Here is a 27,723-nt window from a genome sequence, read left to right on the forward strand (position 1 = left end):
CCAGAGATAATAATATTGAATAAAGCAAGAAAAGTGAGTGCGTGTGTGTGTGCGTGTGTGTGATGCAGGGCTGGAGCTAGTCCCTCACCCCTTCCAGGCTTTTGGGTGGGTGGGTGGACAATGAGCCTGTTGTAGCGGATGTAAGCAATGTCCCCACGCTCTCTGGCAGCCTTCATGACTGGGATCAGTTATTTTCGCCTCTGGCGCACAGCTTCAGAGAAGACCTCATTGAGGAAGATGTTGGTTCCTCTCAGGTTCTTGGCTCTCTCCAGAATAGCCACCTTGTTCTGGAACCTCAGGAACTTTAYCACTAWTGACCTGGGTCTGTCACCTGGGCTGCTCGACCAACGTTAGCCATTTTTGCATGAGCTAGGCTATCCAGAGAACGTAAACTTTGCAATGTGTCGTATTCTCACTTGGGGAATGGGAACATAAGCTCTGCGCATGGACAAATTATAAAATTTTAGCACCACACAAATAAGGGACAGTTCCGGGCTCCACACACTCTCAATGCGTGTGTGTTCTGACAGCCTTATGTCTGCCTCGCCGCTCACAGAATGAAATTCACAACACAATGCAAACCAACAAGCTCCTGGGTTATTTAGAAGAGTATTATCTGGATTTAAATTGTTTCCAACTTACAATGTAATTGTTCTGAACCGCGAGCCGACCCACGGGTGGAAAGAATGTTCACAATCTACCCGGCAGCTGATTCTATTGCTGCTCACCCGCGAGGAACCGTGGGTATCCGACCCAATGCAGGACTCTAATGTGTGCTGGCTACATTGGTGCAATGACTCGTATCACATTAAAACAATGACTTTATAACTAGCTGCAGTGGTGTGTGTTACCCTCACATCCCTATCCCTCTCTGGTGCACAGGCACTAACTTTGACTGACATCCAAATGAACGCGGTGTTTGCCATGCAAACAGCTCTGATAGGCTGTGTCTGAGATAGATCTGTCGTCAGAGCATATGATGAATAYAACAATAACCAGCCCGGGGTCCCAAATGACTGAGCAGTGTTCTCTCAAAGACTTCTGTGCTAACAGTGTTAACTCCGAACAGTTCGGTTCGGGTGGATGGGGGTGGCATAGGACAGGCAGTTGTTTATCATGCCAATCTCCAATGTAGACTGATTGCTGCTGATTGCTGCTGCACCCATGAGTGAACAACATATCTCCWACAGCTCTGCATGACAAAGACATTATGCATAAATGGGAAAGGGAAAGGGGGATACCTGAATGCACTCAACTGAAATGTGTCTTCCGCATTTAACCCAACTCCTCTGAATCAGAGAGGTGTGGGGGGCTGCCATAATCGACATCCATGTCTTTGGAACAGTGGAATGGTTATGAGATGTAAGCCAACAGCATGATCAGTCACCCTAGATACATGTCTTTAGAGTGAAGGATGCAGAGGAAGGGGACAATCCACCCAGTATACTCACATTCTGCAGCTGCAGGCCCGTGTTAGGCCTCAGGCTGGGTTTGGACTCCAGGGCAGAGGCATTGGCGCTGTAGTTCTTCAGGCTGCGACTCTCTTTCAAGTGGGCCTGGAGTTTTTCCCTGCGTCTCCTGAGGGGGAGTACATGTGCATGGCATGTTAACTAAACCCCAGCATTGCCTTGACCTWTAACCCCACTCTGTACCTATCTACCCCTAGTTGTTGTAGTGAGGAAGTGTATACTGAGGGGCTCTGATGGAGCTGATATGTTCATGTGCTCTAACTCCATTTTAGATGAATTCCAAATGGCTCTAGATCATGGTTTGATCCGATTATCTTGTTGTCAGACTGCTCACTCACTCACATCGTTATATTACAGACCCTATGAAATTACAATGAATTTATCACAGGGCTGTCTGTTCCTTAAACCCTGAATGACAGTTTGCCATCACAGCTTGGATGTTTGACCCAGCATTCTGGATGATTATAGACAGGTCCTTTCAGGCGTTAACAGAATGTACAACATGCGTACACAATTAATGTGTGTAGGGCCTATACCGATACAATAAAACAAACTGCCAAGAGCTATCCTAATGCAAAAAAGTATGGAAATGTATTAAATGGAAATAAAATAAAAATGTTACTTCATATTTATTATTTCTAGCACCACCTCAACATCAACATATGTGAAAATGCTGCATTTCTAGGTTTTGTAGTAAAAAAGATAGAGGAAGATCAGTGTTTCCAAGACATCATCAACCACTTAGTAGACCATTAGTAGGCAATTCCTTCTCATAATTGGTTAATATCACAATGCACACTGATGATGTCATTTGAAACACTTATCTTTTTTTCCACAAAACATAGAAACACGCCATTTTCACATACAGTGTATGTTGATGTTGGAGTGGTGCTGGAGATGATAAATATGAAGTTAAACATAACGTTATTTGGAGGGATACAACTGTGAATCCGTATTCTTATAGTAGGCTAGAGGTGTAGGATCTTCATTTTACCAGTTTCTCACAGCAGGAAAATAATTCTGCAGCAAAAGGAAATGTGAATTATTGTGTGGATTATAATTAATGATTGCTACATTTTTTGTTAGACATTTTTAGGTGGAAATTACAAACTTTTGAAGAATTTTTAAGCCTTGAATGCACTCGAAGTTAGACATTTCCTGCAACAACAGGGTGATAAAATGAAGATCCTTCACCTGTATTTGACACGGAGTGTCAACTGAAACTAGATCAATAGCCAATTGCCTGTGGTGTGTTCTATTGGTTTAGGTGTAGGAACTGAACCTCTGGGTGATCATGTCCACTCACTTGTTCCGACAGTAGAGAGCCATACAGAGCGTGCCTAGAACACTTATCCCCACGGCRATGCAGGTGATTGACAGCACTTGTCTCTTGTACACCTCCTTGCTCTCTGTTGAAATGAAGAGAAGCGGAAGAGCTGACATTGACGGAGGAACAAAGAGCAAAAATAGGAAAATCCAAGGACTGGGAGAGAAGTTAGTGTCCACAGAGACAATCCCATAACCAATGTTAAACAGAGAAATCTCCAAGGAGATGACCACAGAAAATAAAACATTGCTCTTAACTCACTGTAATAATAATGTTCATGTCTAATTTTCACATGCCATTTGTAAAACCAAACAACCCCCCAGTTAGTCTTAACAACACTGTCATATCATCAGCCCCATTGGATTCAAAGCCTTGTCATAGATGCTAGTTGTAATGCAGCCGTGTCTGAAAACAGAAGATAAGAGTTATAGTTGTAATGGTCACCATTAAGGGTGACAAATGGCAGCTGTCTCTTTTCATATGAAAAAGTAAATCATAGTTGCCTTCAAAGGAATTAATAGGCAATCAATCAGATTATATTTGGTACAGCAGACCTTGAGGAGAACCACCACACAAATCCCCACAAAATAGGGTAAAATTGTATCCATGCAACAGACAAATGGTTAAATCATTTTGACCAATATGGTGTACATGGGTTGAAGGATAAAACAGTTTGATATCCACATGTCTAACATGCTTATGAGGCAAGGCRATGAGGAATATTGTACATACATGTATTGCAATTTCTATTTAAAATCAGTATTTATGGAAGTGTTGGTCCCATCTTCTAAAATGTTCCTACCCAGGTAGCCCTATAGTGTTGTGCTGTCTGGGCCAAGAAGAACAGGAGAGCCCCAGGCTTTTGTAGCCAACTGTAGAACACACCAAACATGGCCCAGTAATACATTCATTTACTTTATCTTATCAAAATCAATATTGAAGCYGAAACACTTGAGAGCTGGGCTAATTAACCTCCCTCCCTCCCACCAGTAGTTTCAAGGGGCAGTATTTCTGTTTTGATGTATCTAATCAGCCTGAGTCATCACATAACCTTGTTTACTGTAATTATGAGAAGAGAGGAACCTTGTGGGAGACGTAGGAAAGTGGCACTTGCAATCCCATGACAGCTAACCCTGCATGTCACTCCCAGTGATGCCTCACATGCTACAAAACAACCTCACTGTTAATAGAATACCACAGTATGATTCATAATACCCATAAAACCTAGCGTTCAAACAAGGAAATGGTTCCAATCGTTTGTCCACCATTCATTATTCCCATAGGGGATTTTAGAAACGCTTAGAATAAGGGCTGTGTTTCGTGTAGGCTTACCCTGGCTTGACGTTTTGATAACCGTGTAAATATCTCTAGGACAAGGTGTCTTTATCAATATATTCACCAGTATTTATCTCCCCAAAATGAAATGCTAATTAGCTGATAATGTGRCTATCATAAATAACTACAAATGCCATGATGATATGGACGAGACTGCCGAATCGAGGCAAAGGTAAGAATCTCTGGATTAACTATCTAATGTCAGCAAAATGTAGCAATTAATAAAATGTCAAAATGTCTTTAAATGGACAATTCTGTGAACTTTCTTGTGCAAGTTTTAAATTGACACAATACGTGTAAGCAAAGGTGTCAGCTAGAGATGATGTCTACTTTGATGCAAATTTATTTTAGTATTATTTTAGTCCATACAGCTGAATCTTCTGTGCCCACAACCTCCCTGCAGAGTACCATGATGATACACTAATGGGAAAAGGTTTTACTCTGTTCCTCTGATGCACGTCATAAATGCTGTATACAAGCCCCGTTTGGAGGTAATTAACAATGTGTTGTCAAGGTCAAGGGCGGCCTACAGTACATGAAGTTGTAGCCACAGTAAACAAACCCCTGTGCTCTGGTTCACTGATTCAGAATCCGCTCTGGTTCTGAATAAATCATATGACCTAAATTACAAATATGATGTGTATTTGTAAGGGTACAAGGTCATATTTGTTTTCTTTCCAATTGAAATAACAAATTAGTCATGTGGTTTAACAGGACAATTGTAGAACCATGCAGTAATGATTACATTACGTAAGAGTGACAAGAAGTACATGTGATATAGTCACCTTCCTAATAATGAGTTGCACCCCCTCYTGCCCYCAGAACAGCCTCAATTCGTCAGGGCATGGACTCTGCAAGGTGTCGAAAGCATTCCACGGGGATGCTGGCCCTTGTTGACTCCAATGCTTCCCACAGTTGTGTCAAGTTGGCTAGATGTYCTTTGGGTGGTGGACGATCCTTGATACACACTGGAAACTAGGGGTGTGCCGACATGGCCATACTCGTATTTATAATCGGACCAGTTAATTGACAGTTGATAGTCGGATTGGGTGATACTTGTGATCGGRAAAAACTGAAGTGTTTTAATATGCCTAAATGGATGTTGGCAAAATAACTCTGCACGTTCACACTGCATAAAAGTTGCAGATTAGGACCAGTGCGCGGAGGAGTGCTTGTGTATGTGTCAGTGTCTTTGTCCTCAACTTGCAGTGGGCAGCTAAGTTTGCTGTCGCTCAGTCAGAATGCGCATTAGCGTTTCATATTTTTTCCCTACACTCGCCTCACCTGTTAGATATTATGCACATTGATAGTTTGATAGCAAACGTTCTCATCATGTGATTTATCATAGTAGCGTGCAGCAGCATTCTAAATGATCAGACCAATAACGTGAGGAAAAGTGATTGGACGAAATTATAAAGTGAGTCAACAGAGAAATACAGCTTCCCTCTATCCAATTAGAGCAGCAGGATCAACGTACAGCCCGCTCTTTACAGATTGGCAAACTAGCCAGTTKAGTTATTTAGACTACACACATGAGTGACTCAAAGACAGGACAGTATGGCCTAGAAACTCTGTGACTGACTGACATGAGATAGAGGGTTGCTGGCATCCAAAAAAAAAGAAAAAAATTCTGATTACGGATAATTGCAAAAAAATTATCGGTTCGTAATCGCCCATATCCGTAATAATAGTTGTTTTRTCCGACTACTTGGCACACCCCAAATGGAAACTGTTGTGTGAAAAACCCAGCAGCTTTGCAGTTCTTGACACACTCAAACCGGTGCAACTGGAACCTACAACAATACCCAGTACAAAGGCACTTAAATATTTTGTCTTGCCCGTTCACCCTCTGACTGGCACAATCCATGTCTCAATTGTCTCAAGGATTAAGCATCCTTCTTTAACCTGCCTCTTCCCCTTCATCTACACTGATTGAAGTGGATTTAACCAGTGACATCAATAAGGGATCACAGCTTTCACCTGATCAGTCTATGTCATGGAAAGASCAGGTGTTCCTAATGATTTATACACTCAGTGTATATATACRTAAAAGTGTGTGGACAACTGCTCTTCGAAAATCTCATTCCAAAATCATGGGCATTTATATGGAGTTGGTCTCCCCTTTGCTGCAACAACAGCCTCCATTCATCTGGGAAGGCTTTCCACTCGAAGTTGGAACATTGCTGTGGGGACTTCCTTCCATTCAGCCACAAGAGCATTAGTGAGGTCGGGCACTGATGTTGGCCGATTAGGCCTGGCTCACATTCGGCATTCAAATTCATCCCAAAGGTGTTCGATGGGGTTGAGGTCAGGGCTCTGTGCAGGCCAGTCAAGTTCTTCTACACCAATATCGACAAACCATTTCTGTATGGACCTCACTTTGTGCATGGGGGCAATGTCATGCTGAAACAGGAAAGGGCCTTCCCCAAACTGCTGCCACAAAGTTGGAAGCACAGAATCGTCTAGAAAGCCATTGTGTGTTGTAGCGTTAAGATTTCCCTTCACTGGAACTAAGGAGCCTGAACYATGGAAAAAATCATTATTCCTCCTCCACCAAACTTTACAATTGGCACTATGCATTGGAGYAGGTAGTATTCTCCTGGCATCCTCCAAACCCAGATTTGTCCGTCGGACTGCCAGATGGAGAAGCGTGATTCATCACGCCAGAGAACGCATTTCCCCTGCTCTAGAGTACAATGGAGGCGAGCTTTACACCGCTAGCATGTGGTAGGGTGCATCCTGAAAACTCTGATTCTGTTATACGATACATAACATTATTATAATATGAAGATTTTACCTTTCCTCTGTGGTTGATATCATATGTGATTAGGACATTTCAGGTACCCATACTTTCTGCTGAAACTAATCACAAAGACTAAACCCTTTAATCACATAGCTTAGGCCTATATGTTTGGAAATAAATCAATATGAGAGAAACATATTACAACATTGATATTATAAACCATTATTCTACTAATAAGATGCAACTATGCTGGAATAAATATGTAGCTAACAACTATACATGCTTCCTTAAGTAGGGGCATGAATATGAACGGTAGTATTTGTATCTGTGTCAATTCTCTCCGCTGTGTCTGACACCCTTCCCTATGACTGTGAAACAGTGATGTGTTTCACACATGGAAATAAGAGAGAAACCCAAAACAGTTTAATCACAGAGCCCCTGCTGTWCCTAGTTTCATTTGACAGACAGCAACCTTCTCCCCCTTGCCATTAAAAGACTTGAGACAACAGGAAGAACAGAAAAGCTAACACATGCCTACATGTGTAAGCACTCACATCATTGCCACTCCATTGTTTCTTTGACCTGGGTGCATGAACAGAACTGTCCAGAAGTCATTGCTATTTACTGTATGTTTTCCACTCAGTGAAGCCTCTTGTGGTCATTACGTGTCAGTTAAACAGGGATGGGGACTTTGGCTTTTGATGGCATCAACTCCTCCTTCTTGTAGATAACTTTCTTTAACTGGATAATGACAGAGGAGACTGACATTTCACTCTCACTCCAGGAGYCACATCAAAGAATCTAACCCCACTCAATACGCACACACGCACAGAGTCTCTTTGCGGAGAGCATTTGACTTGCAAGTGCAGTGTGARTGATTGTAATCAAAGTTACAATAGCAGAGCTGTAGGAGCCAGGATATCTCTCCTTGTCCCCTGTGTCCATTTTGAACCTGTGCCTCAGAGGGCAACATGACATTTCCTTCACAGGTATCATTTTGAGCCCCATACACATGGCAGGGATCAAGCAAACAAAGAAACCAAGCAAACAGAGTAAAAGGCACAATGAAGCAATCTGTGACTTCTTCACTCCTTGTCACTGTCAGTTGGAATCCGTGGCGCACAGTGGACGTAGGTAGCAGTCTGCTGTGGGAATGGCCTCCATTGGCATGTAAATTATTTTTATTGCCCAACAAAATCAAAGATTATTACATTCCCCACCGACTAAGGGCCTGGAGTAGCATACCTCCTTTACCTGTATGTAAGATCTCTTCCTCTCTCTCCTCCTTCTACTCCCACTACCCATCTCATTCTGTTTCTCTGCATTACTTTGTTTCTGTCCCATCATCTGGATCTTTCCTCATTCTAGCTTCTCTCTCTCTCTCAATTCTATTCAAAAGGCTTTATTGGCATGGGAAACATAAGTTTACATTGCCAAAGCAAGTGGAATAGATCATAAACAAAAGTGAAATAAACAATAAAAAACCAACAGTAAACAAACAAAAAGAGACATTTAAAATCTCTCTCCTCTCTCTCGATCTCTCTCCGTCTCTCTCTCTCTCTCTCGCTGCAATCTCTCCATCCCCCTCAGTCTCTCTGGCTCTTCCAGTAAAATACTGTTTGTGGTGTYTTCCCTTGTGACCCACTACAAATGGTTGATTTCACAGGGTTTACCCAGGGGAATTAGAGAGCTGGCTGATGGTCCTGCCTCAGGTGAACTGCATAACATTGAAGTGGACTAAATTAGAGACGAAAATTCTAACGAAGCTATACCAGATTAGAACATTTTGTTCTTTGCTGATTAACACTGGTCGGTGATCCTTATTGAACAAGGACACCACATATGAGACAATTAGCACAATGAGCTAAAAACACTTTCTTTAATGCAGTCACAATTTTTCACATTCTGTTACGTTATAGCCTTATTCTAAAATGGATTAAATCAATTTCTCTTCATCAATCTACACACAATACCCCATCATGACAAAGCAACAAAAAAAAAGTTTTTTAGATATTTATTAAAAATAAAAAMATTATTTACATAAGTATTCAGACCCTTTGCTATGAGACCTGAAATCCTCATTATCCTTAATAATAATCCTCCAACTTGACTGGAGTCCACCTGTGTTAAATTCTGYTAATTGGACATGATTTGGAAAGGCACACACCTGTCTATATAAGTTCCCACAGCTGACAGTGCATGTCAGAGCAAAAACCAAGCCATGAGGTYGAAGGAATTGTCCAAGGAACTTCGAGACAGGATTTTATAGTGCCACGAGCTGGGGAAGGGTACAAAAACAATCTGCAGGGTTGAAGGTTACCAAGAACATAGTGGCATCCATCATTCTTAAATGGAAGAAGTTTGGAGCCACCAAGACTCCTACAACCTACAGTTGGCCGCCCAGCCAAACTGAGCAATCGGGGGAGAAGTGCCTTGGTCAAGGAGGTGACCAAGAACCCGRTGGTCACTCTGATAGAGCTCCAGAGTTCCTCTGTGGAGATGGGAGAACCTTCCAGAAGGACAACCATCTCTACAGCACTCCACCGATCAGGCCTTTATAGTAAAGTGGCCAGACGGAAGCCACTCCTCAGTAAAAGGCATATGACAGCCCGCTTGGAGTTTGCCAAAAGGCACCTAAAGGCCTCTCAGACCATGAKAAACAAGATTCTCTGGTCTGATGAAACCAAGGTTGAACTCTYTGGCCTGAWTRCCAAGCRTCACATCTGCAGGAAACCTGGCRTCATCCCTACRRTGAACCATGGTGGTKGTAGCATCATGCTGTGGGGATGTTTTTAAGCGGCAGGGACTGGGAGACTAGTCAGGATCGAGCGAAATATGAACAGAGTAAAGRACAGAGAGATCCTTGATGAAAACCTGCTCCAGAGTGYTCAGGACCTCAGGCTGGGGTGAAKGTTAATCTTCCAAAAGGACAACGACCCTAAGCACACAGCCAAGACARCGCAGGAGTGGCTTCAGGAMAAGTCTCTGAATGTGTTTGAGTGGCCCAGCCAGAGCCCGGAATTGAACCCAATCGAACATCTCTGCAGAGACCTGAACATAGCTTTGCAGCGATGCTCCCCATCCAACCTGACAGAGCTTGARAGGATCTGCAGARAAKARTGGGAGAWRCWYCCCAAWTACAGGTGTGCCAAGCTTKTAGCGTCATACCTAAGAAAACTCAAGGCTGTAATTGCTGCCAAAGGTGCTTGAAAAAGTACTGGGTAAAGGGTCTGAATACTTATGTAAATATGATATTTCAGTTTTTATTTTTAATACATTTGCAAAAATGTCTAAATGCCKGTTTTTGCTTTGTCATTATAGGGAATTGTGTGTAGATTGATAAGGGGGAAAAACGAYTTCATCAATTTTAGAATAAGCCTTGTCATGACGTTGGCCTGTGGGTGAGGTTTATGACCCCCCCCCATAAATACCTTTCTCCCTTTCCTCTCTCTACAGAAGGACTCATGAAAAGCCTTTGTTAAACGTATAGAGTCTGGGAACATCAAAAKTGGGGGGGGAAAGGTACTTTCTTAATACTACCCACCACTGCGACCTGTATGCTCCCATTGGCTGGCCCTCGCACATATTCGTCGCCAAACCCACTGGCTCCAGATCATCTATAAATCTTTGCTAGGTTAAGCCCTGCCTTTTCTCAGCTCACTGGTCACCATAGAAGCACCCATCCGTAGCATGTGCTCCAGCAGGTATATTTCACTGGTCATCCCCAAAGCCAACACCTACTCTGACCGCCTTTCCTTCCAGTTCTCTGCTGCCAATGACTGGAACGAATTGCAATAATCACTGAAGATGTAGACTTATATCTCCCTCTCTAACTTTAAGCATCAGCTGTCAGAGCAGCTTACCGATCACTGTACCTGTACACAGCCCATCTGTAAATAGCACACCAAACTACCTCATCCCCATATTTTATTATTTTTTGTTGTTGCTATTGTCATGACGTTGGCCTGTTGGGGGAGGTTCATGACCCCATAAATACCTTTCCCCTTTTCTCTCTCTCTACTTTATAGAGTTGACTCTTGTAAAGCTTTGTAACATAGAGTCTGGTAACATCAAAAGGTGGGAAACGGAACCATATTTCGGTAATCCAACCAGTTGAAAATATGCGTTGGTACTTAATGAATATGATGCCAGATCAGTTGGCGTCTGAGACATTCTTACTAATGATAGGATTACATAAACTGTATCTTGGAAAGTCTACACATTATAGTTATCAGATTCACATGGATTTGTTGTGCAATTTAAAYGTTTAAATTTGAAACTATTTGTGAAAAGATTAAATGTAATTTTAGCTTCCAAATGAGAGATTTGGGGTTTCATAAGGTTAAAGCTCTGCTCACTCAGTGGCCCCGCCCATGTGAAGAGACATTGTTTATAAACTATGAAACACGCCCTTCTCTCCCCTCCTATATTAAGCCGTTGACGAAAATGTAACTGTGTGTTCCGAGGACGAGAGGACGGCGGTCCCCACGTTGAAAGGGCTCAGATAATAATCTAACGAAATTAGCATCAAATTTCAACGTGAAGATGACGATCAACACGCCGAAAGGATGAATTTCGACTATACCAGCCAGAATATAGAATGAGCTAAAAGTATGGCAACATGGTATGAACTTTGAACTCTTATTCACTCCAGAAGTGATACCTCCTAGCCGTTGAGTTAGCAGCGGCCGCTGTAAACGTGGGACGTGAGAAACAGACGCCTCACAAGTCCTCAACTGGCATCTTGTGCTTCTAGTTCCGACCATGCAGTAATATCTAACAAGTAATCGTACAATTTCACAACAACTACCATATACACACAAGTGTAAAGGAATGAATAAGAATATGTACATATAAATATATGGATGAACGATGGCCGAACGGCATAGGCAAGATGCAGTATATAGTATAGAGTACAGTATATACATATGAGATGAGTAATGTAGGGTATGTAAACATTATATAAAGTGGCATTGTTTAAAGTGACTAGTGATACATGTATTAACATCCTATTTTTAATTATTAAGTGACTAGAGATTTGAGTCAGTATGCTGGCAGCAGCCACTCAATGTTAGTGATGGCTGTTTAACAGTCTGATGGCCTTGTGATAGAAGCTGTTTTTCAGTGTCTCGGTCCCAGCTTTGATGCACCTGTACTGACCTCGGCTTCTGGATGATAGCGGGGTGAACAGGCAGTGGCTCGGGTGGTTGTTATCCTTGATGATCTTTTTGGCCTTCCTGTGACATCGGGTGGTGTAGGTGTCCTGGAGGGCAGGTAGTTTTCCCCCGGTGATGCGTTGTGCAGACCTCACTACCCTCTGGAGAGCCTTATGGTTGTGGGCGGAGCAGCTGCCGTACCAGGCGGTGATACAGCCCGACAGGATGCTCTCGATTGTGCATCTGTAAAAGTTTGTGAGTGTTTTGGTGACAAGCCAAATTTCTTCAGCCTCCTAAGGTTGAGTAGGCRCTGTTGCGCCTTCTTCACCACGCTGTTTGTGTGGGTGGACCAATTCAGTTTGTCCATGATGTGTACGCCGATGAACTTAAAACTTTCCACCTTCTCCACTACTGTCTCGTCGATGTGGATAGAGGGGTGCTCCCTCTGCTGTTTCCTGAAGTCCACGATCATCTCCTTTGTTTTGTTGACGTTTAGTGTGAGGTTATTTTGCTGACACCACATTCYGAGGGCCCTCACCTCCTCCCTGTAGGCCATCTTGTTGTTGTTGGTAATCAAGCCTACCACTGTAGTGTCATCTGAAAATTTGATGATTGAGTTGGAGGCGTGCATGGCCACACAGTTATGGGTGAACAGGGAGTACAGAAGAGGGCTGAGAACGCAACTTCAAACTCATGTCTTGGTTTTTGCTCTGACATGCACTGTCAACTGTGGGACCTTATATAGACAGATGTGTGTCTTTTCAAATTATATCCAATCAATTGAATTTACCACAGGTGGACTCCAATCAAGTTGTATAAACATCTCAAGGACGATCAACGGAAACAGGATATACCTGAGCTCAATTTCGAGTCTCATAGCAATGCACTGTATATACACTGATATAGATGCTATGGTTCATCCATACTTCGTTGGGCAGATACCTCTATTTCCCAGGTATCTATGGTCTTCTGAGTACACCAGCTGTGTTTATATGAAGGAGAGTCATTAACAATGTCTCACAGTACAATGTCATTAACTACAGCTCTTTTGCCCATGATTTACACCAATGCCAAATGGAGAAAGGCTGGCAGGATGGGGATGTGCTCTCCCGTCAAGACCCCACAGACACACGTACAGGCAGTGCCAGTGTGCAAGGATGCTGTTAGTTACCGTGCCAACAGTATTAAATCTCCCTCACTGTCTCCTGCCTCTCTGTTCGCTGCCGTTTCCAAGGAGACTGGAACATTAGTATTCTAAGGGGGAACTTCAGAGCGAGAGAGGGAGAGGGAGAGGGAGAGGGAGAGGGAGAGGGAGAGGGAGAGGTGAAGGGGAGTTGCCATAGCCCTCTCTGTGAAGGACTTTGAGAAAATTGCTCTCCTCTAAATTGCATTACATACATTATGGGATAGTGAAAAGTTCTCATCGAAACAAACAAAAGGTATAGTTATGTATAAAATAGAAATATGATATAGATTTAAAAAGGTGAAAAACAAACAAACGTGAAAGGTATGCAAGTCATATAAGTACGGTTCATAAACATTACGAACGTAGTGGGTGCACAACTTGATTTCAGAAAACATGACTCATAGCAGTGTAAAAAAGGAAGAAGCTTTCTTACCCATAAACTCAATGCCCAAGTGATCTGCTGTTCCAGTGAGGAGAGGAGAGAGAGGGGAGACATGGACAACAGGGGAGGGAGGGAGAGAGAGAGAGAAAGCTATTAGAAACAGATACACGTTAGCATCCTGTCACAGCATAAAGTAGCATTGTCTATGACTTGTTGTTTTATGTAAGGAAGATCCAATAGCCCCCTGTATTCACGTCACATAGCGTCAGTAGACACATGCTCTGGGCATAATCCAAGCTGACACAGAGTAGACTGCACCCATAGACTCCGTGACTTATTTCCCATGCTCGAATAACGCACCATGAATTACACGATTTCTAGTGTATATTACACTCTGTGAAAGATATCAGTGCGTAGTGAGACATCCTGGCATAAGACTTTTGCCTACATCTCAGTTTACAAAAAGTGCAAGATTGTTTCCGCAGTTTTGACTGTGGAGCTTAGTGGAAGCAMGATTTTGTTGCCATGTATACAGTTCTGTTGGGTAAATGGTTCCCTGAGAATCCATGCAGCACAAACGTACTATTTACATTTATAAGGAACATGTGTACATTTTATTGTAATTGTAATGTACATTTTAGTCTGTGTGTCACATAGTTTGAACTATGGTGGAAAAATAGTCATCTCTTAGGACAGTGGGGGGTAGCCCCAGAGAAACATATTGGTATACATGAATAAGTGGCTGAAACACTCCTAACACCAATGGCTTTGCCGCAGTGGAGATGTTATCTATCTCCTGAGCGTACTGTCAGAGGTAAGATTAATTACGCTGCATAGTGGAATACCAAGGGGTCTGGGAGATCTGAGCTTAATCTCATCATTTTAAAGAGCGATGTCATTGCATCATTTCTCAGTCAGCAATCCTGAGACCTCAGCCTCCCTTCTAGAGATCCCCCTTCAATACACAGTGACATGGAGAGGAACGCAACAGAATGAGTATTCTATGAAAATGCTGTTGATGTATTGTACCTGTGAATAGAGAGAAAAGGAAAGCTGTACTGCAGCCCTACCTGGATATGCTGTACGTTATATATATTTTTATTATAGTTATTCATGATGTCTTGTCATTGCCTTTCATCTTGAGATTAATTTAGAAAATAACAAATGTGTACAGCAACATCTATCTAAATCCAGAGGTGTGGCAGTAAGGCAACATCACAGCATAAAAGAGCATCACTAATTATAACGAGACAAGCTATTTAATATTGACAGCACAACCAGATGGCGTCCTGGTGCCGTTCACCCAGTTGGAACTGAACTCAGATCTGTAGAACATATTGTACCAATCTAAACCTAAAAACGGAACTCCTGTGTCTAATTGGTGCACTGCAACAGTGCGGGAAGGCCATAATATAAGAGTGATCCTACACATAGAATAGCAACACAAAGAAAAATAAAATCTATATTTTTCACTGGAGAGTCTTTGGCAGAACAAAAGTTCAATTTGTTATTCAGCTGGAGGTGACATTTGCGAATGCCATCTCCCCTGTACCAGTGTGGGCTGGCCGACGCAGAGCCCTAGGTAGAACAATATGGCAGTGTGTACATAGGTCAGGGGAGGCTGCTGAGGAGAGTACGACTCATAATAATGTCTGGAACGGAATAAATGGAATGGTATAGAACTCATGGAAACCATGTGTTTGATACCATTCTATTCACTCCATTCCAGCCATTATTATGAGCCGTCCTCCCCTCAGCAGCCTCCTCTGACATAGGTGGCTGCTCCCTGATGTCTCTGTGTGATTGTGGCCAGACGGAGAGGCAGGTGCAGCCAGTGGGGTACCTGTGACCTGCCGGTCATCCTACTTCCCTTCCACCCCACACCTCCCTGAAGAACACTCACYATGCCAACATAGCCCCTCCACCTGTCTGCAGGTAAATGCGTAAAGAGGCAAAAACTGCTAAAATAGCCCAGAAAAGACCACAAAAAATGCAGACTCCCTAAAGCTGCTCTCCCTGGAAAAAGCCCCTCATGTTGGTTGGCTGACATGTTGTTGGTTTGCTGACATGTTGTCCCACGGTGCATCTGCCGTTGCCTCGTTATTGATGGTATTGCCTCCACACCCACCAAGGTATCAAAGGTAGTTGGTTAAGGCTAGTCTGGAGCCTTATGTGAGACTTTGTGAGTCTTTGTGAGTTTGTTGTGAAAGAATGCTGACGCACATACCAGTATAGAGAAAAAGAAAAACATCCAGAAGTCACCAGTCTCTTTGAATCTGCAGTTCACTCTAACTGATGACTATAATTGTCCTTCAATGTCAATGATTTCAATACAAAGTCAGTCATTCTAACTGCAAGGCTTTTGTAAAGGCGTTCTAAGTTCTTCACCTGAACTGTAGTAAAAAAAAAAGGGAAAATAAGACCATCTCAGAGACTACACTTCTGGTTGGCTGACATGTTGTCCCATGATCATGTCACTGCCTCCTCACCCACCCAGGTATCCAGACAAGCCTGTCAAGGCCAAGCCTTTGTGAGTCCCCCTGTGGTAAAAGAATGCTGACGTACTGTACATATACAGAAAAATACATTTTTCAGCAGTAACTTACCAGTTTCTTTGAATTGGCAATTCACTGTAACTATTGACTTTAATCGTCTTCTAATGCARGGGTTTTCAAAACTCTCCTCAGTAACCCCCAGCCATTCCATGTATTTTAACAATTTCAGAGCTAGCACAATGTATTCAACATAGCCTTAGATTAGGTGAATCAGGTGAGCTAGTTCAGGGATAACACAAAACTGTGAAATATCTGGGGTACCTGAGGAGATAGAAAATCTCTATGTCTACCTGCAAGGCCTGTGTAAAGGTTCTCAAAGTTTGGAACTGTAGTTAAGAATAGCAAACAAGGGGAACAAACAAAAATACCATCTCTTAGACTACATACTGTAGGTAACTGTGAATTACCGTGGTGCCCTGTACTGATAGATGAGACTCCATGGTTATTTCAACAACTGTACTTGATCATTCCGGAAGCTGACCCTCAGTTGCTGTTGGTGAGAGAAGTGAACTGCTACTGTCACAACTACTCTGGTTGAGATATCAGGTGAGGCATTGCCCTTGTCTGGCTACCCAAACTCCTCCGGTCAAACGCTATGCCACGCCCACGGACGTTAGTTTGTTCTCCGCAATGAGTCTAGATCTGAGTACATTTCCAACGATTTTTAGAATGGAAATTCATTCTAGACCATCTTATTAGTYCCAGAAACCGATGGGTTGGGCAAGAGACAGAACACACGTGGGTAAAGTGGCGTTTAGAAAATTCCTCATTCCTCATACTCCATTTTCAGTGTGCTGTTCCTGGGAAGTTGTGTTTTACCTTTGAGAGGTCAATACATTTTCTGTCTGTCAGTTAAACAGTTTTTCTAAGTTTATAATGGTGCAATAAGCGAGGGAAAACTCCAGCCCTGACTCTCTTATTTTGTGTGACACCATGAATTAYTGTATCAATGTGCTGAGGGATCGCATCATGTTCAGAGTTTCAGAATACAAATGGTACTGGTATATGGCTTTGGAAATAAAACAGAATATGACATTATTTATTTCCAATTTAAGTGTTCTCATTTCTTTTTGTGCAAAAATCAATGTCTTGACGGATAGCTACCTCCTATGAGCTGAAGAGATTTGAATTGATACGTGATCGGTTTATGGTGTACCTCTCTGAGGTACACCATAAACCTCTCTGAGGTACAGTATAGGTAAAAAAGTATCTTCTGAGATTAAAGATGGATAGAAAATATAAAAGATACACACTGGCTTTGACTCTTTCTCTTTTACACACACATATCCATTCTCTCCCTTTGTCACTGTTTCTGTCTCCATGGACACTCAGCCATTTTGCTGGCCGTTAAGACTAGCCGTCCTTCAGTGTTGTGACGCCTGGAGGCTAGTATGTCCTTGGATTCAGCCCTCTCTGTCTCTCTCTCTTTCTCTGTTGTGTCTGTAAGTGTTGCTATGGGAACCAGGTCCACCTGAGACCCTGCACACACCTTGTCCTGCGAGAGACTGTCTGACGCCCGTTCCCCACTTCATAAATAAGGCAAACCCTAACCCAGGCTTTGAGCTCTACAGTATGTACTGTACAGTGTGTCCACATCCTTTGAAACTTCAGTCACGTTTTGGCCCAGGTGTGTAGGCAATTCAAAGTACTGTGAGTCTAGAATTAGTTGCTGGTGAGTTTTAAGATGAAGTCTATTACCCTGAGAGCCACAACCACCCTCCACAAACACACTCTCTTCAGAAACCCTCATCCATTTGAAAACTAACAAAATGGCGGCCCTAATCATCTTAGTTTCCCAGTGTAACAGCCGCATTCCCCCTCAGGTTAATGGTTAAATGATCCTGTGTTAAAGGATGTGAGTGAGTCAGGAGAAGAATCTGCAGTTTCATAGCTAATCTCATGCTATTACACATTTTGCCATGAGGCTGARAGAAAATGTTTCYGTTTTAACGCTTATTTCCTGCAATTCTACACATATTGTCATTGGGCAGAGAGAGAAAAATCACAGTTTTATATAGTAGCTAATCTCATTCTATTCACATTTTGCCATGAGGCTGAGAGAAAATGTTTCTGTTTTAACACAAATTTCTTACAAATCTACACATATTGTCATTGGGCAGAGAAAAACATTGCAGTTTTATAGCTCATGTCATGCTATTCCACACATTTTGCAATGAGGCTGAGAGAATTTAGAACATTTAAAGCAAATTCTGTGCTGTTCTCCACATCTTGCCACGAGGCTCAGAGAAAAGGTAGCAGTTTTACAGCTAACTTCCTATAATTCTAAACATTTCTGCCATGGCTTATGACATGTTCATATGCTATCTGGAGGGGTGGGGGGGGGGGTTAGGGGCCCCCAGAGAATGTGGGCCCCACCGCCTTGATGCGGGGGTGTGTGGTACGCCAGTGCAAAGAGGGCTACAGTAGGTTAGGCAGACAATCATCTAAATGTGTTGAAGTCATGGAAAATGTGTGGCGAGCTGGCATTTGCCCCAGCATTTTTCCATGACTTCTGATTTTGTTTAAAGGGATACTTCAGGATTTTGGCAATAAAACCCTTTATCTACTTCCCCAGAGTCAGATGAACTCGTRGATACCATTTTTTATGTCTCTRTGTGCAGTTTGAAGGAAGTTGCTAATTTGCATAAGTGCAATTGCTAGCTAGCATTAGCCCAGTAACTGGAAGTCTATGGTAACTGTTAACATTTAGTTGAAATATTAGACTTCCAGTCATTGCGCTAACACTTGTTAGCAAAACTACCTCTAACTTCCTTCATACTGGATGCAGATACATAAAAATGGTATCCATGAATTCATCTGACTCTAAGGAAGTAGATAAAGTGCTTAATTACYAAAATCCCGAAGTATCACATTAATAAAAATATTGACGCAAAAATCTTAAAAATCGTATATATTTTTTTGCGATTTTTCACATGATTTGCCAACTCGTCCACAATTTCTCTGTCCTTCACATTAAACTCGCCAGCTTGTAGTCCTCAAACCCGGGATTGCCAAAAACGAACCTCTGGTTCGTTCAGACACCCAATGGAAAAAATGAATGGAGAAAGAATAGGGTTTTGGAATAAACGCTGAAAATAAGTTAACACAGGTTTAGGATATCTTATACGTTTTGTTCTATGAGATAATAGCAGTCAGTTAACGTAACCTTTATGAATTGTAAAGCCTTTTTGTGCTTTATGTGCTTTTTTATTTCTTCAAAATTCACCAAAAGTGACGTTAGGTGATGAAGATTATGTCATAGAACAAAACAAAAAAGATCTCATAAGCCTGTGTTTACCACAGACCTTATTTTCAGCATTTATACAAAAACCCTACAAAAACGGCCTTCTCTGTGCATGTCTTGACCAATCACGTTCACAGAAATCGCAGGTTGTGCAGGCTGGGAACATCCAAGGAAGTATGTATTGTCCAGTGAGAGGCTTTGAGACCACCGGTGGGCCATATTGGCACTCCCCAGTAGGGGCAGTCCTCCATAGGAATTAATGGAATTCTAYACTATTTCAATTACATTTTTCAAGGATAACATTACTTTTATTTCGCATTTATTTTGTTGTAGTGGGACATAAAATTATATTTTAAAGAAAGTGTTTGTATATATTTACAGTGCATTCGGAAAGTATTCAGACCCCTTGACTTTTTCCACATTTTGTGGCTTATTATAGCCTTATTATAAAATTGATGAAATCATTTCACCCCCTCAATCTACACACAATAATGACAAAGAAAAAAWGTTTTTTAGAAATGTTTGCAAATCTTGAAAAATAGTCTTCTTGGGTATGACACTACAAGMTTTTCACACCTGTGGTTGGTGAGTTTCTCCCATTCTTCTCGGCAGATCCTCTGTCAGGTTGGATGGGGTGCTTCCCTGCACAGCTATTTTCAGGTCTCTCCAGAGATGTTCGATYRGGTTCAAGTCCAGGCTCTGGCTGGGCTACTCAAGGACATTCAGAGACTTGTCCTGAAGCTACGCCTGCATTGTATTGGCTGTGTGCTTAGGGTCGTTGTCCTGTTGGAAGGTGAACCTTCACCCCTGTCTGAGGTCCTGAACGCTCTGGAGCAGGTTTTTATCAAGGATCTCTCTGTACTTTGATCTGTTCATCTTTCGCTCGATCCTAACTAGTCTCCCAATCCATGCCGCAGAAAAACATCCCAACAGCATGATGCTGCCACCACCATACTTCACCATAGGGAGGGTGCCAGGTTTCCTCCAGATGTGACGCTTTGCATTCAGGCCAAAGAGTTCAATCTTGGTTTCATTAGACCAGAGAAATTTGTTTCTCATGGTCAGAGTCCTTTTTGGCAAACTCCAAGCGGATTGTCATGTGCCTTTTACTGAGGAGTGGCTTTCATCTGGACACTCTACCATAAAGTCCTGATTGGTGGAGTGCTGCAGAGATAGTTGTCCTTCTGGGAGGTTCTCCCATCTCCACAGAGGAACTCTGGAGCTCTGTCAGAGTGACCATCAGGTCCCTCCCTGACCAAGGCCCTTCTCCCCTGAATGCTCAGTTTAGCCGGGCGGCCAGCTGTCACGCCCTGACCTTAGAGAGCCTTTTTATGTCTCTATTTGGTTTGGTCAAGGTGTGATTTGGGGTGGGCATTCTATGTTTTGTTTTCTATGATTTTGTGGTTCTATGTTTTGGCCGGGTATGGTTCTCAATCAGGGACAGCTGTCTATCGTTGTCTCTGATTGGGAACCMTACTTAGGTAGCCCTTTTTCCCTCCTTTGGTTGTGGGTAGTTGACTCTTGTTAGTGGCACTTAGCCCTGTAAGCTTCACGRTTGTTTTCATCGTTTGTTGTTTTTGTTGACGTCATTTTAAATAAAAGGAAAATGTACGCTCACTACGCTGCATTTTGGTCTTTTTCCAGCAACGGCCGTGACACCAGCTCTCTTGGTGGGTCCAAACTTCTTCAATTTAAGAATGGTCACTGTGTTCTTGGGGACCTTAAATGCTGCAGACATGTTTTGGTACCCTTCAATAGATAGGTGCCTCGAGACATTCCTGTCTCTGAGCTCTATGGACAATTCCTTCGACTTCATGRCTTGGTTTTTGATCTGACATACACTGTCACCTGTGGGAAATTATATATAGACAGGTTTGTGCCTTTCAAAATCATGTCCAATGAATTAAATTGACCACATGTGGACTCCAATCAAGTTGTAGAAACATCTCAAGAATGATCAATGGCAACAGGATGCACCTGAGCTCAACTTTGAGTCTCATAGCAAAGGCTCTGAATACTTATGTAAAAAAGGTATTTCTGTTTTTTATTTTTATACATTTACAAAACATTTCWAAAAAMTGGTTTTCACTTTGTCATTATGAGGTTTTATGTGTAGATTGAGGACGTAACAAAAATGTGGCAAAAAGTCAAGTTGTCTGAATACTTTCCGAATGCAATGTATATATATTAACTCACATGATCGAATTTAAAAGTATGCAKTAAGGTGTCTGTAATAGAATACAATGTGGCAAAAACTAATGTAGACATTATTAAATGCATTTCTATAGCTTCCAAAATATTTTTTACAACGGTGGGGATGTGCCAAGATGGAGGTGTGGTGGCATCAACACCCCCTGGTAGTCATCTAGTGTAATCTATAAACCATTGGGCACAAAGCTCTCCACCTTCCTCTGGTAGCTTATTCATTTTGCAAAAATTATAACACATCACTCCCGACAGACWCAAGCAAAATYTCTTTACATAAATGTTGTAGCAGGCTACACCTAAACATTAGAAAATTGACATGTATTTGTAGCCAGGTGTTAAAAGCGCGTAGCTGTATTCATTTATATCCACTAGATGGCACTTTCGCTTTAAGAGATCCATAAATAAGGTGTGCAAGCTGTTATGGGAGGGATTGTGCATGCGCAGTGTGTAAAAGTGAGAGCAAGCAATTCCACTGGAGAGCTGTTGAAATCCATCGTGGGTCCAACATTACTTTAGATGGGTAAATAATATTTTTTATCTTACTCTTGTACCAGAATATATCATATTTTGCAGCATCTGCAGTGTATAAGAGTTAGTTTTGTAATATTTATGCCAGATGGTCATGTTAGCCTGTTGATACTTTCAGGTTGACATGAGGATGTTAGCTTCTTGCTAGCTGAATACAAGTGCTCTCAGAACCACGTTGTGGAGTTGATGATAACATTATTTGAAGCATGAGTAATTATCAGAATGACATTCTATTTTGTGTAAAGCTATAGSTTGTTGTATTTTGTAACATTTTTGAATTGTAATTTATCTGTTGATATGACATTTCTCCCARTGCAGTATGGGTGAGATGAGSATCTACTGTTCCATGTGGGGTTAGGGTATCACCTGGACAGTGTTTTTGTAAGTATTCATATTGTTTTATGTATTTTTGTTTTTCATGCAGAATATCATTTTATTTATTGACATCTTGTACCCAGATATTTGAAATATTATWAAGTCCATTCTAACTGTGAACATTGTGGTCTCTGTATTTTATTGTGTTTTTCTATTGGAAGCAGAGACACTACCGTTTATGCATTTCACTTTTCACTTATTGTACTCAGATTGTTTTTATGCACTTTACTAACATATTTATTTCATTTGATTGTGATTTAGACTGCACTTTACTTTATGGTGACTTCATCTTGTGGTGATTTCCCTTCTACATTATCCTATTTTAAATGTATTCTTCGACAGAATAAACACCCCCACATTAGTTTGTGTCCTGTGCTGGGTTTACTTTCGCCAGGCTACACATTTCATGGAAACTAGATGATTTTTCAGTCTGATCAACTGTTGAYTACTAAGAACAGCAGCTGCATACAGTCTCCTAACCCTGTCCCTGTGGCCAGGGTAAATGAAGAGGTAACGTGGTGTCTTCGTAGCCCATTTGTTTGTGTTAGAAGAAAATAATGGGATCACATTTGTTTTATATTCAAACTTGGGCTGACTAGGCTGCCAAAATGATTAACTGGAATGAATTAATAAACAYAATAGCTGACATAGACTGGGTACATTTTTTCATTAGGCTTATAGTTGCATAGGGCAAGCCTACACAATGCAAACCTGCATAAAGCAAGCTCAGCCCTTTGAGTGCTATTGTCCAATCATGTTGCTTTCTCTCTGTCTGTGTATAGGTGACCCTCCCAGTCCTTCTTTAACAAATAATTCATATGAACAAGTACAAGGTTGCTACAATTGGACAGGGTTTTCATCCTCACCGAGGCCAGTAGTTTGTTTAAAAACATGTGACCTGATTAGAATAATTCTGGTCCCATCATAACCCATATCTGGTTAGGTAACCAGATCAGGAAAAACTACGGGCCCCAGGATAAAATAAAATAGTTTGCCCCACCACTCTGGAACCTGTGGTGCCACCTCTGGTTGAAGACAGAAGGACAGAATGATTGACTCCACTCTGCTGTGTGGTTGTGTCTCTGTGAAAGGCTCACACCTTCCAATCAGAAGTGTCATKCTGCGATACTGACTCAGCGCACTGTAGCTGGAAATAAGCTACTAATGACTAACTGTCACACTTAACCACCACTCAAGCAAAATATGCACACAATGTAGCTACATCAGTTTTCTACATAATGTGCTGTGCTTCAATATGCTGTTGTTTGAGATGACATCAACTCTGAAGGGAATCATGGTAGCCAGACATGATTGGACCAGACATGATTGGACCTAAGACATAGGCATGCATGCATGTCCACACAGGGTGAGTTTGGGGAGGCGTGTGTTGGGGTGCAGCAGTTTGGTGATGGGGGACAGGAGAGAAAGGAGTGGGTCTATCCCTCTGACAGATGGCCCAGCAGAGGCACTGATCCCTCTTTACTCTCCAACATGATGCACTATTTAGTTTTATACGTTCTGCATTCTTATTCAAAATTGAAATATCTGGTAGAGCATTAATTGTACTTAATTGTGTACTTATACACAAGCTGCCTCATGCTACAGAAACAGGAGAGTTTTGGCTCAGACAAGGCTACTACTKAGAAATGAAGCGATGCATTTGACATAGATTGTTATTAGTAAGTTGTGGACCTCTGAAGGCTCGGCTATGAAAAGCCAACTGACTGATTTACTCCTGATATGTTGAACTGCTGCATCCTCAATAACCACTGTGGTTATTATTTGACCCTACTGTACTCTTATAATCTCCTACCGGAACAGCWAGAAGAGGACTGGCCTCCCTTCGGAGCTTGGTTCCTCTCTAGGTTTCRTCCTAGGTTCCTGCCTTTCTAGGACATTTTTTATAGCCACTGTGCTTCTGCATCTGCATTGCTTGCTCTTTGGGGTTTTAGGCTGGGTATTTGTATAGCACTTTGTGACAACTGCTGTTGTAAAAAGAGTTTTATAAAATACATTTGATTGATTAACATTTGATTGATTGTTCACTGACAATAGATTTCGTGCTGGCCACATATGGCACAACTGCCCCATTTCCTATGATAGACTATAGGTAGAGGGAATCAGAAGACTATTTTGTCTGAATTAGATACTTTTACAACTCTAGGATGGACGTATTCAATCGTCTTTTTCTTTTGCCAAATGAGTTTGCTAATGTGGCTATTGGYAGTATTGATGGTAATAGTCACGGGATAAATGACCATAACAGAAGTGATGAAACTGAATGTCTGTCTTTATGTGTTCATCATTTAATAATTAGTTATATTAATTAATGAAAGTTAAAGGAATAAATTACAATACATATTGTGTGCTTTGTGTGCAAATACAGGCACGCACACACAACCCTGACTGTCTTTAATCTCCCACATTCCATTAGTCAGCTAGTTTCTTTACTGCTGAGGTACTGAGCAAGCACTGTACAAATATAGCTTTTTGAAAAGAGGGGCCCAGTAGCATAGGAGGTATAGTAGCCTTACCTCCAAAATCACATTGTTGTCACACCTGGTTCTCCATGAGGCTAGACAGCCTGGTCTCATAGACTAGACGTAACATAGTAAACCTGCTTCTCTTTACTATGCTATGTCTACCCATGAGTCCAGGTACGACTAGAGGTATAGTAGCACTGTCTCTCAGAGTGTTCTACCCTAACCCACCACACCCCCACTCTCCTGAGACCAAATAGAAAAATGAGTATTTGATTCTCACCCATTTGCAATGTGGGAATAAACAGTGGTGCTGACCCAGCACTTTTGAGTTAATGAGCTCCTTTGCTACAGAATCCCAATCCCATGYAGTCTCCATCACTTTTGCAGTCTCTTTTAGCTGCAGCAGATAATGCTACAGAGAGGCGGGCATTTTGAAGTCTGTGCTGCTTTGTGACTGGCTGAGGAGAGGAGCAGGAGTGTATTAAGCCCACTGAGACTGGTGTCTCTGCCACGGGGATCTGCCCCCAGCTACAACCATGCACTAAGCCTCTGCTACCACTTACACACACAAAGTGTCAATCCCACTGGCACAGCTAGATTGTCGCTATGTGTTACTGTGTTTGAAGTGGTAAGTTAATGGCAGTGAATGTGCTTTYTAATCTCAATACTCAGCTCGAGGCATTTCTTTCCCATCATCTTGACTTGTTTCCATGAATACTCATACAATCACATTTGTAGTTGGTGTAATCAAAAGTCTGAATTAATTAGCCTCCTAATTTACCAATCTGCTTTTTCTGCAATTCAGAGAACAGTATATTCACTGCATCACTACCATACCACCATTATAACCACAACTACATGTACTGTAAGGTGGGAAGTAATATTTACCAGTAATAATACAATACACCTGACCTTGGTTGTACTTGAAGGCAGTATAGTGAAGCAGGTAAGGAAGGAGGGCCTGTCTTCCTCTGGAGTAAGTAAGATGTACTGACTGCCCTTATTAAGCCTATGCTCTACACTTTTGTATCTGTACCAACAAATGTCAAATAAAGGGCGGTAAATTTGAGGGTTCTGCCAGTGGATTCAGAGTAAATCACACACAGCCCTTGCAGCAATAAAGCGTGCACGCACGCACGCACGCACGCACGCACGCACGCACGCACGCACGCACACACACACACACACACACACACACACACACACACACACACAAACACACACACACTAGTGTGCTGATCCCTGTGACCGTATCTGCAAAAGTGTAGTCAGGAGCAGATTGGCCATCTGGCAAATGCCAAATGGGCTGGACCATATTTTAAGTTGGGTGGGCTTGTAGCAATTGACACAGACACAAAATGTATATTTTTATATAAAAAATAAATGTTGACATGGCTTGCACCCATCTTTTCTGATAAGCTGAGGTCACACAAACTCATATCCAAAGTCAAACGTGGCATCAGCAAAAAGACCTGCTCCAACTCTGTCATTAGACAGCCAAGATCATGGATCATTAAAATTGGCACCAGTGCCTATAAACGTACAAAGAACACATTCTACAATGTCGTCTCACTCAAAACTTCATATTTTTGGGGCAGATGAAAACATGACAGTAAAGCATTATCCTCATGATTCCTGTACTGAAAGTGTCTGCTCTGCCCCTGTGCATGATTCCCTGGGACTTGCTGCATTCTGATCACATAACATTTGAAAATGCAATTGCGGGAAAAGCAGTTTAGGAAGCTTTGTCCCTTTGTCCCTGTCGAAGAGAGGAGGGTTTCCGCTTTCTGTAGGTATAATGTTTATATCTCAACTCTCAATATTCAGCTCAATAGCAACTATTTTACAAACAAGATATTTGATAAGGATTTTGCGATATGGAGTTGTGTGCRTGCGAAATGTGCACCAGACATTGCTAGGGCATAGGCCTTCTCATGGGTAGAAGCCTTCAACTGCAAAAAAWWWTTAGGACATTACATTTACTGTTGGATGAATACATGGCTACTAGCAGTGGGTATTATATTTAGAATTTGCGATCAAGTTAATGTGTTTTGAGTTTCCTTTTTCTCAGGTATTGAACCCCAAATTAATTAGCCTATGATATTAGTGCACATAAAGACATAGGCCTATGTATGTAATTATTGAATCCCCCAAAAAAATTGACAGTAAAATATAGCAACTATAGTCTAGCTGTCAACCCAAAATTCATGACAATCAATGGAATAGCTTGCACATCAAAATATCTTGAATCATGCATACCTGCTTAGACATGTTAGATGAAACAACTTATTTCTTGAGTCTATTTATTACACTTCTTAATAAAGCACTATGAAGCACTATGATTCAGTCAGGGAACACATATGACAGGCACTAATCTAACCCAAGTCGTTAGCTTGGCTTTTATAACGTACAAGGCTTAAGCAGACAGACAAATAGACAGACAGACAGACAGACAGACAGACAGACAGGCAGGCAGACAGACAGACAAGACAGACAGACAGACAGAAGGCAGACAGGCAGAAGGCAGACAGGCAGACAGACAGAAGACGACAGACAGCAACAGACAGACAGACAGAACAGACAGACAGAACAGACAGACGACAGACAGACAGACAGACAGACAGACAACAGACAGCAGACAGGCAGAGCAGGCAGGCAAGGCAGGCAGGCAGGCAGACGACAGAACTAGAAGAAGCACAGAGTGACAGCAGAGAAGATGCTGAGACAGAGAA

At 42.0% G+C, this 27,723-nt stretch overlaps 1 protein-coding gene across 2 annotated transcripts in view; it reads right to left on the reverse strand.

The window, feature by feature from the left end:
• The window catches only part of LOC111951615 (pro-neuregulin-3, membrane-bound isoform), a 418,024-nt gene that overhangs the window by 27,879 nt on the left and 362,422 nt on the right, over nucleotides 1-27,723 (reverse strand). The window contains exons 4-6 of one of the 2 annotated variants that reach the window (XM_023969796.2): nucleotides 13,650-13,673; nucleotides 2,776-2,878; nucleotides 1,452-1,578 (exon numbers count right to left, since the gene is read on the reverse strand). In XM_023969796.2, the coding sequence (XP_023825564.1) occupies nucleotides 1,452-1,578; nucleotides 2,776-2,878; nucleotides 13,650-13,673 (254 nt within the window). Of the gene's footprint in view, nucleotides 1-1,451; nucleotides 1,579-2,775; nucleotides 2,879-13,649; nucleotides 13,677-27,723 lie in introns of both variants that reach the window. The other variant, XM_023969795.2, reaches the window with a different exon arrangement.

This window comes from Salvelinus sp. IW2-2015, linkage group LG25 (assembly GCF_002910315.2).
Source record: "Salvelinus sp. IW2-2015 linkage group LG25, ASM291031v2, whole genome shotgun sequence".
NCBI classification, from domain to species: Eukaryota; Metazoa; Chordata; class Actinopteri; order Salmoniformes; family Salmonidae; genus Salvelinus; species Salvelinus sp. IW2-2015.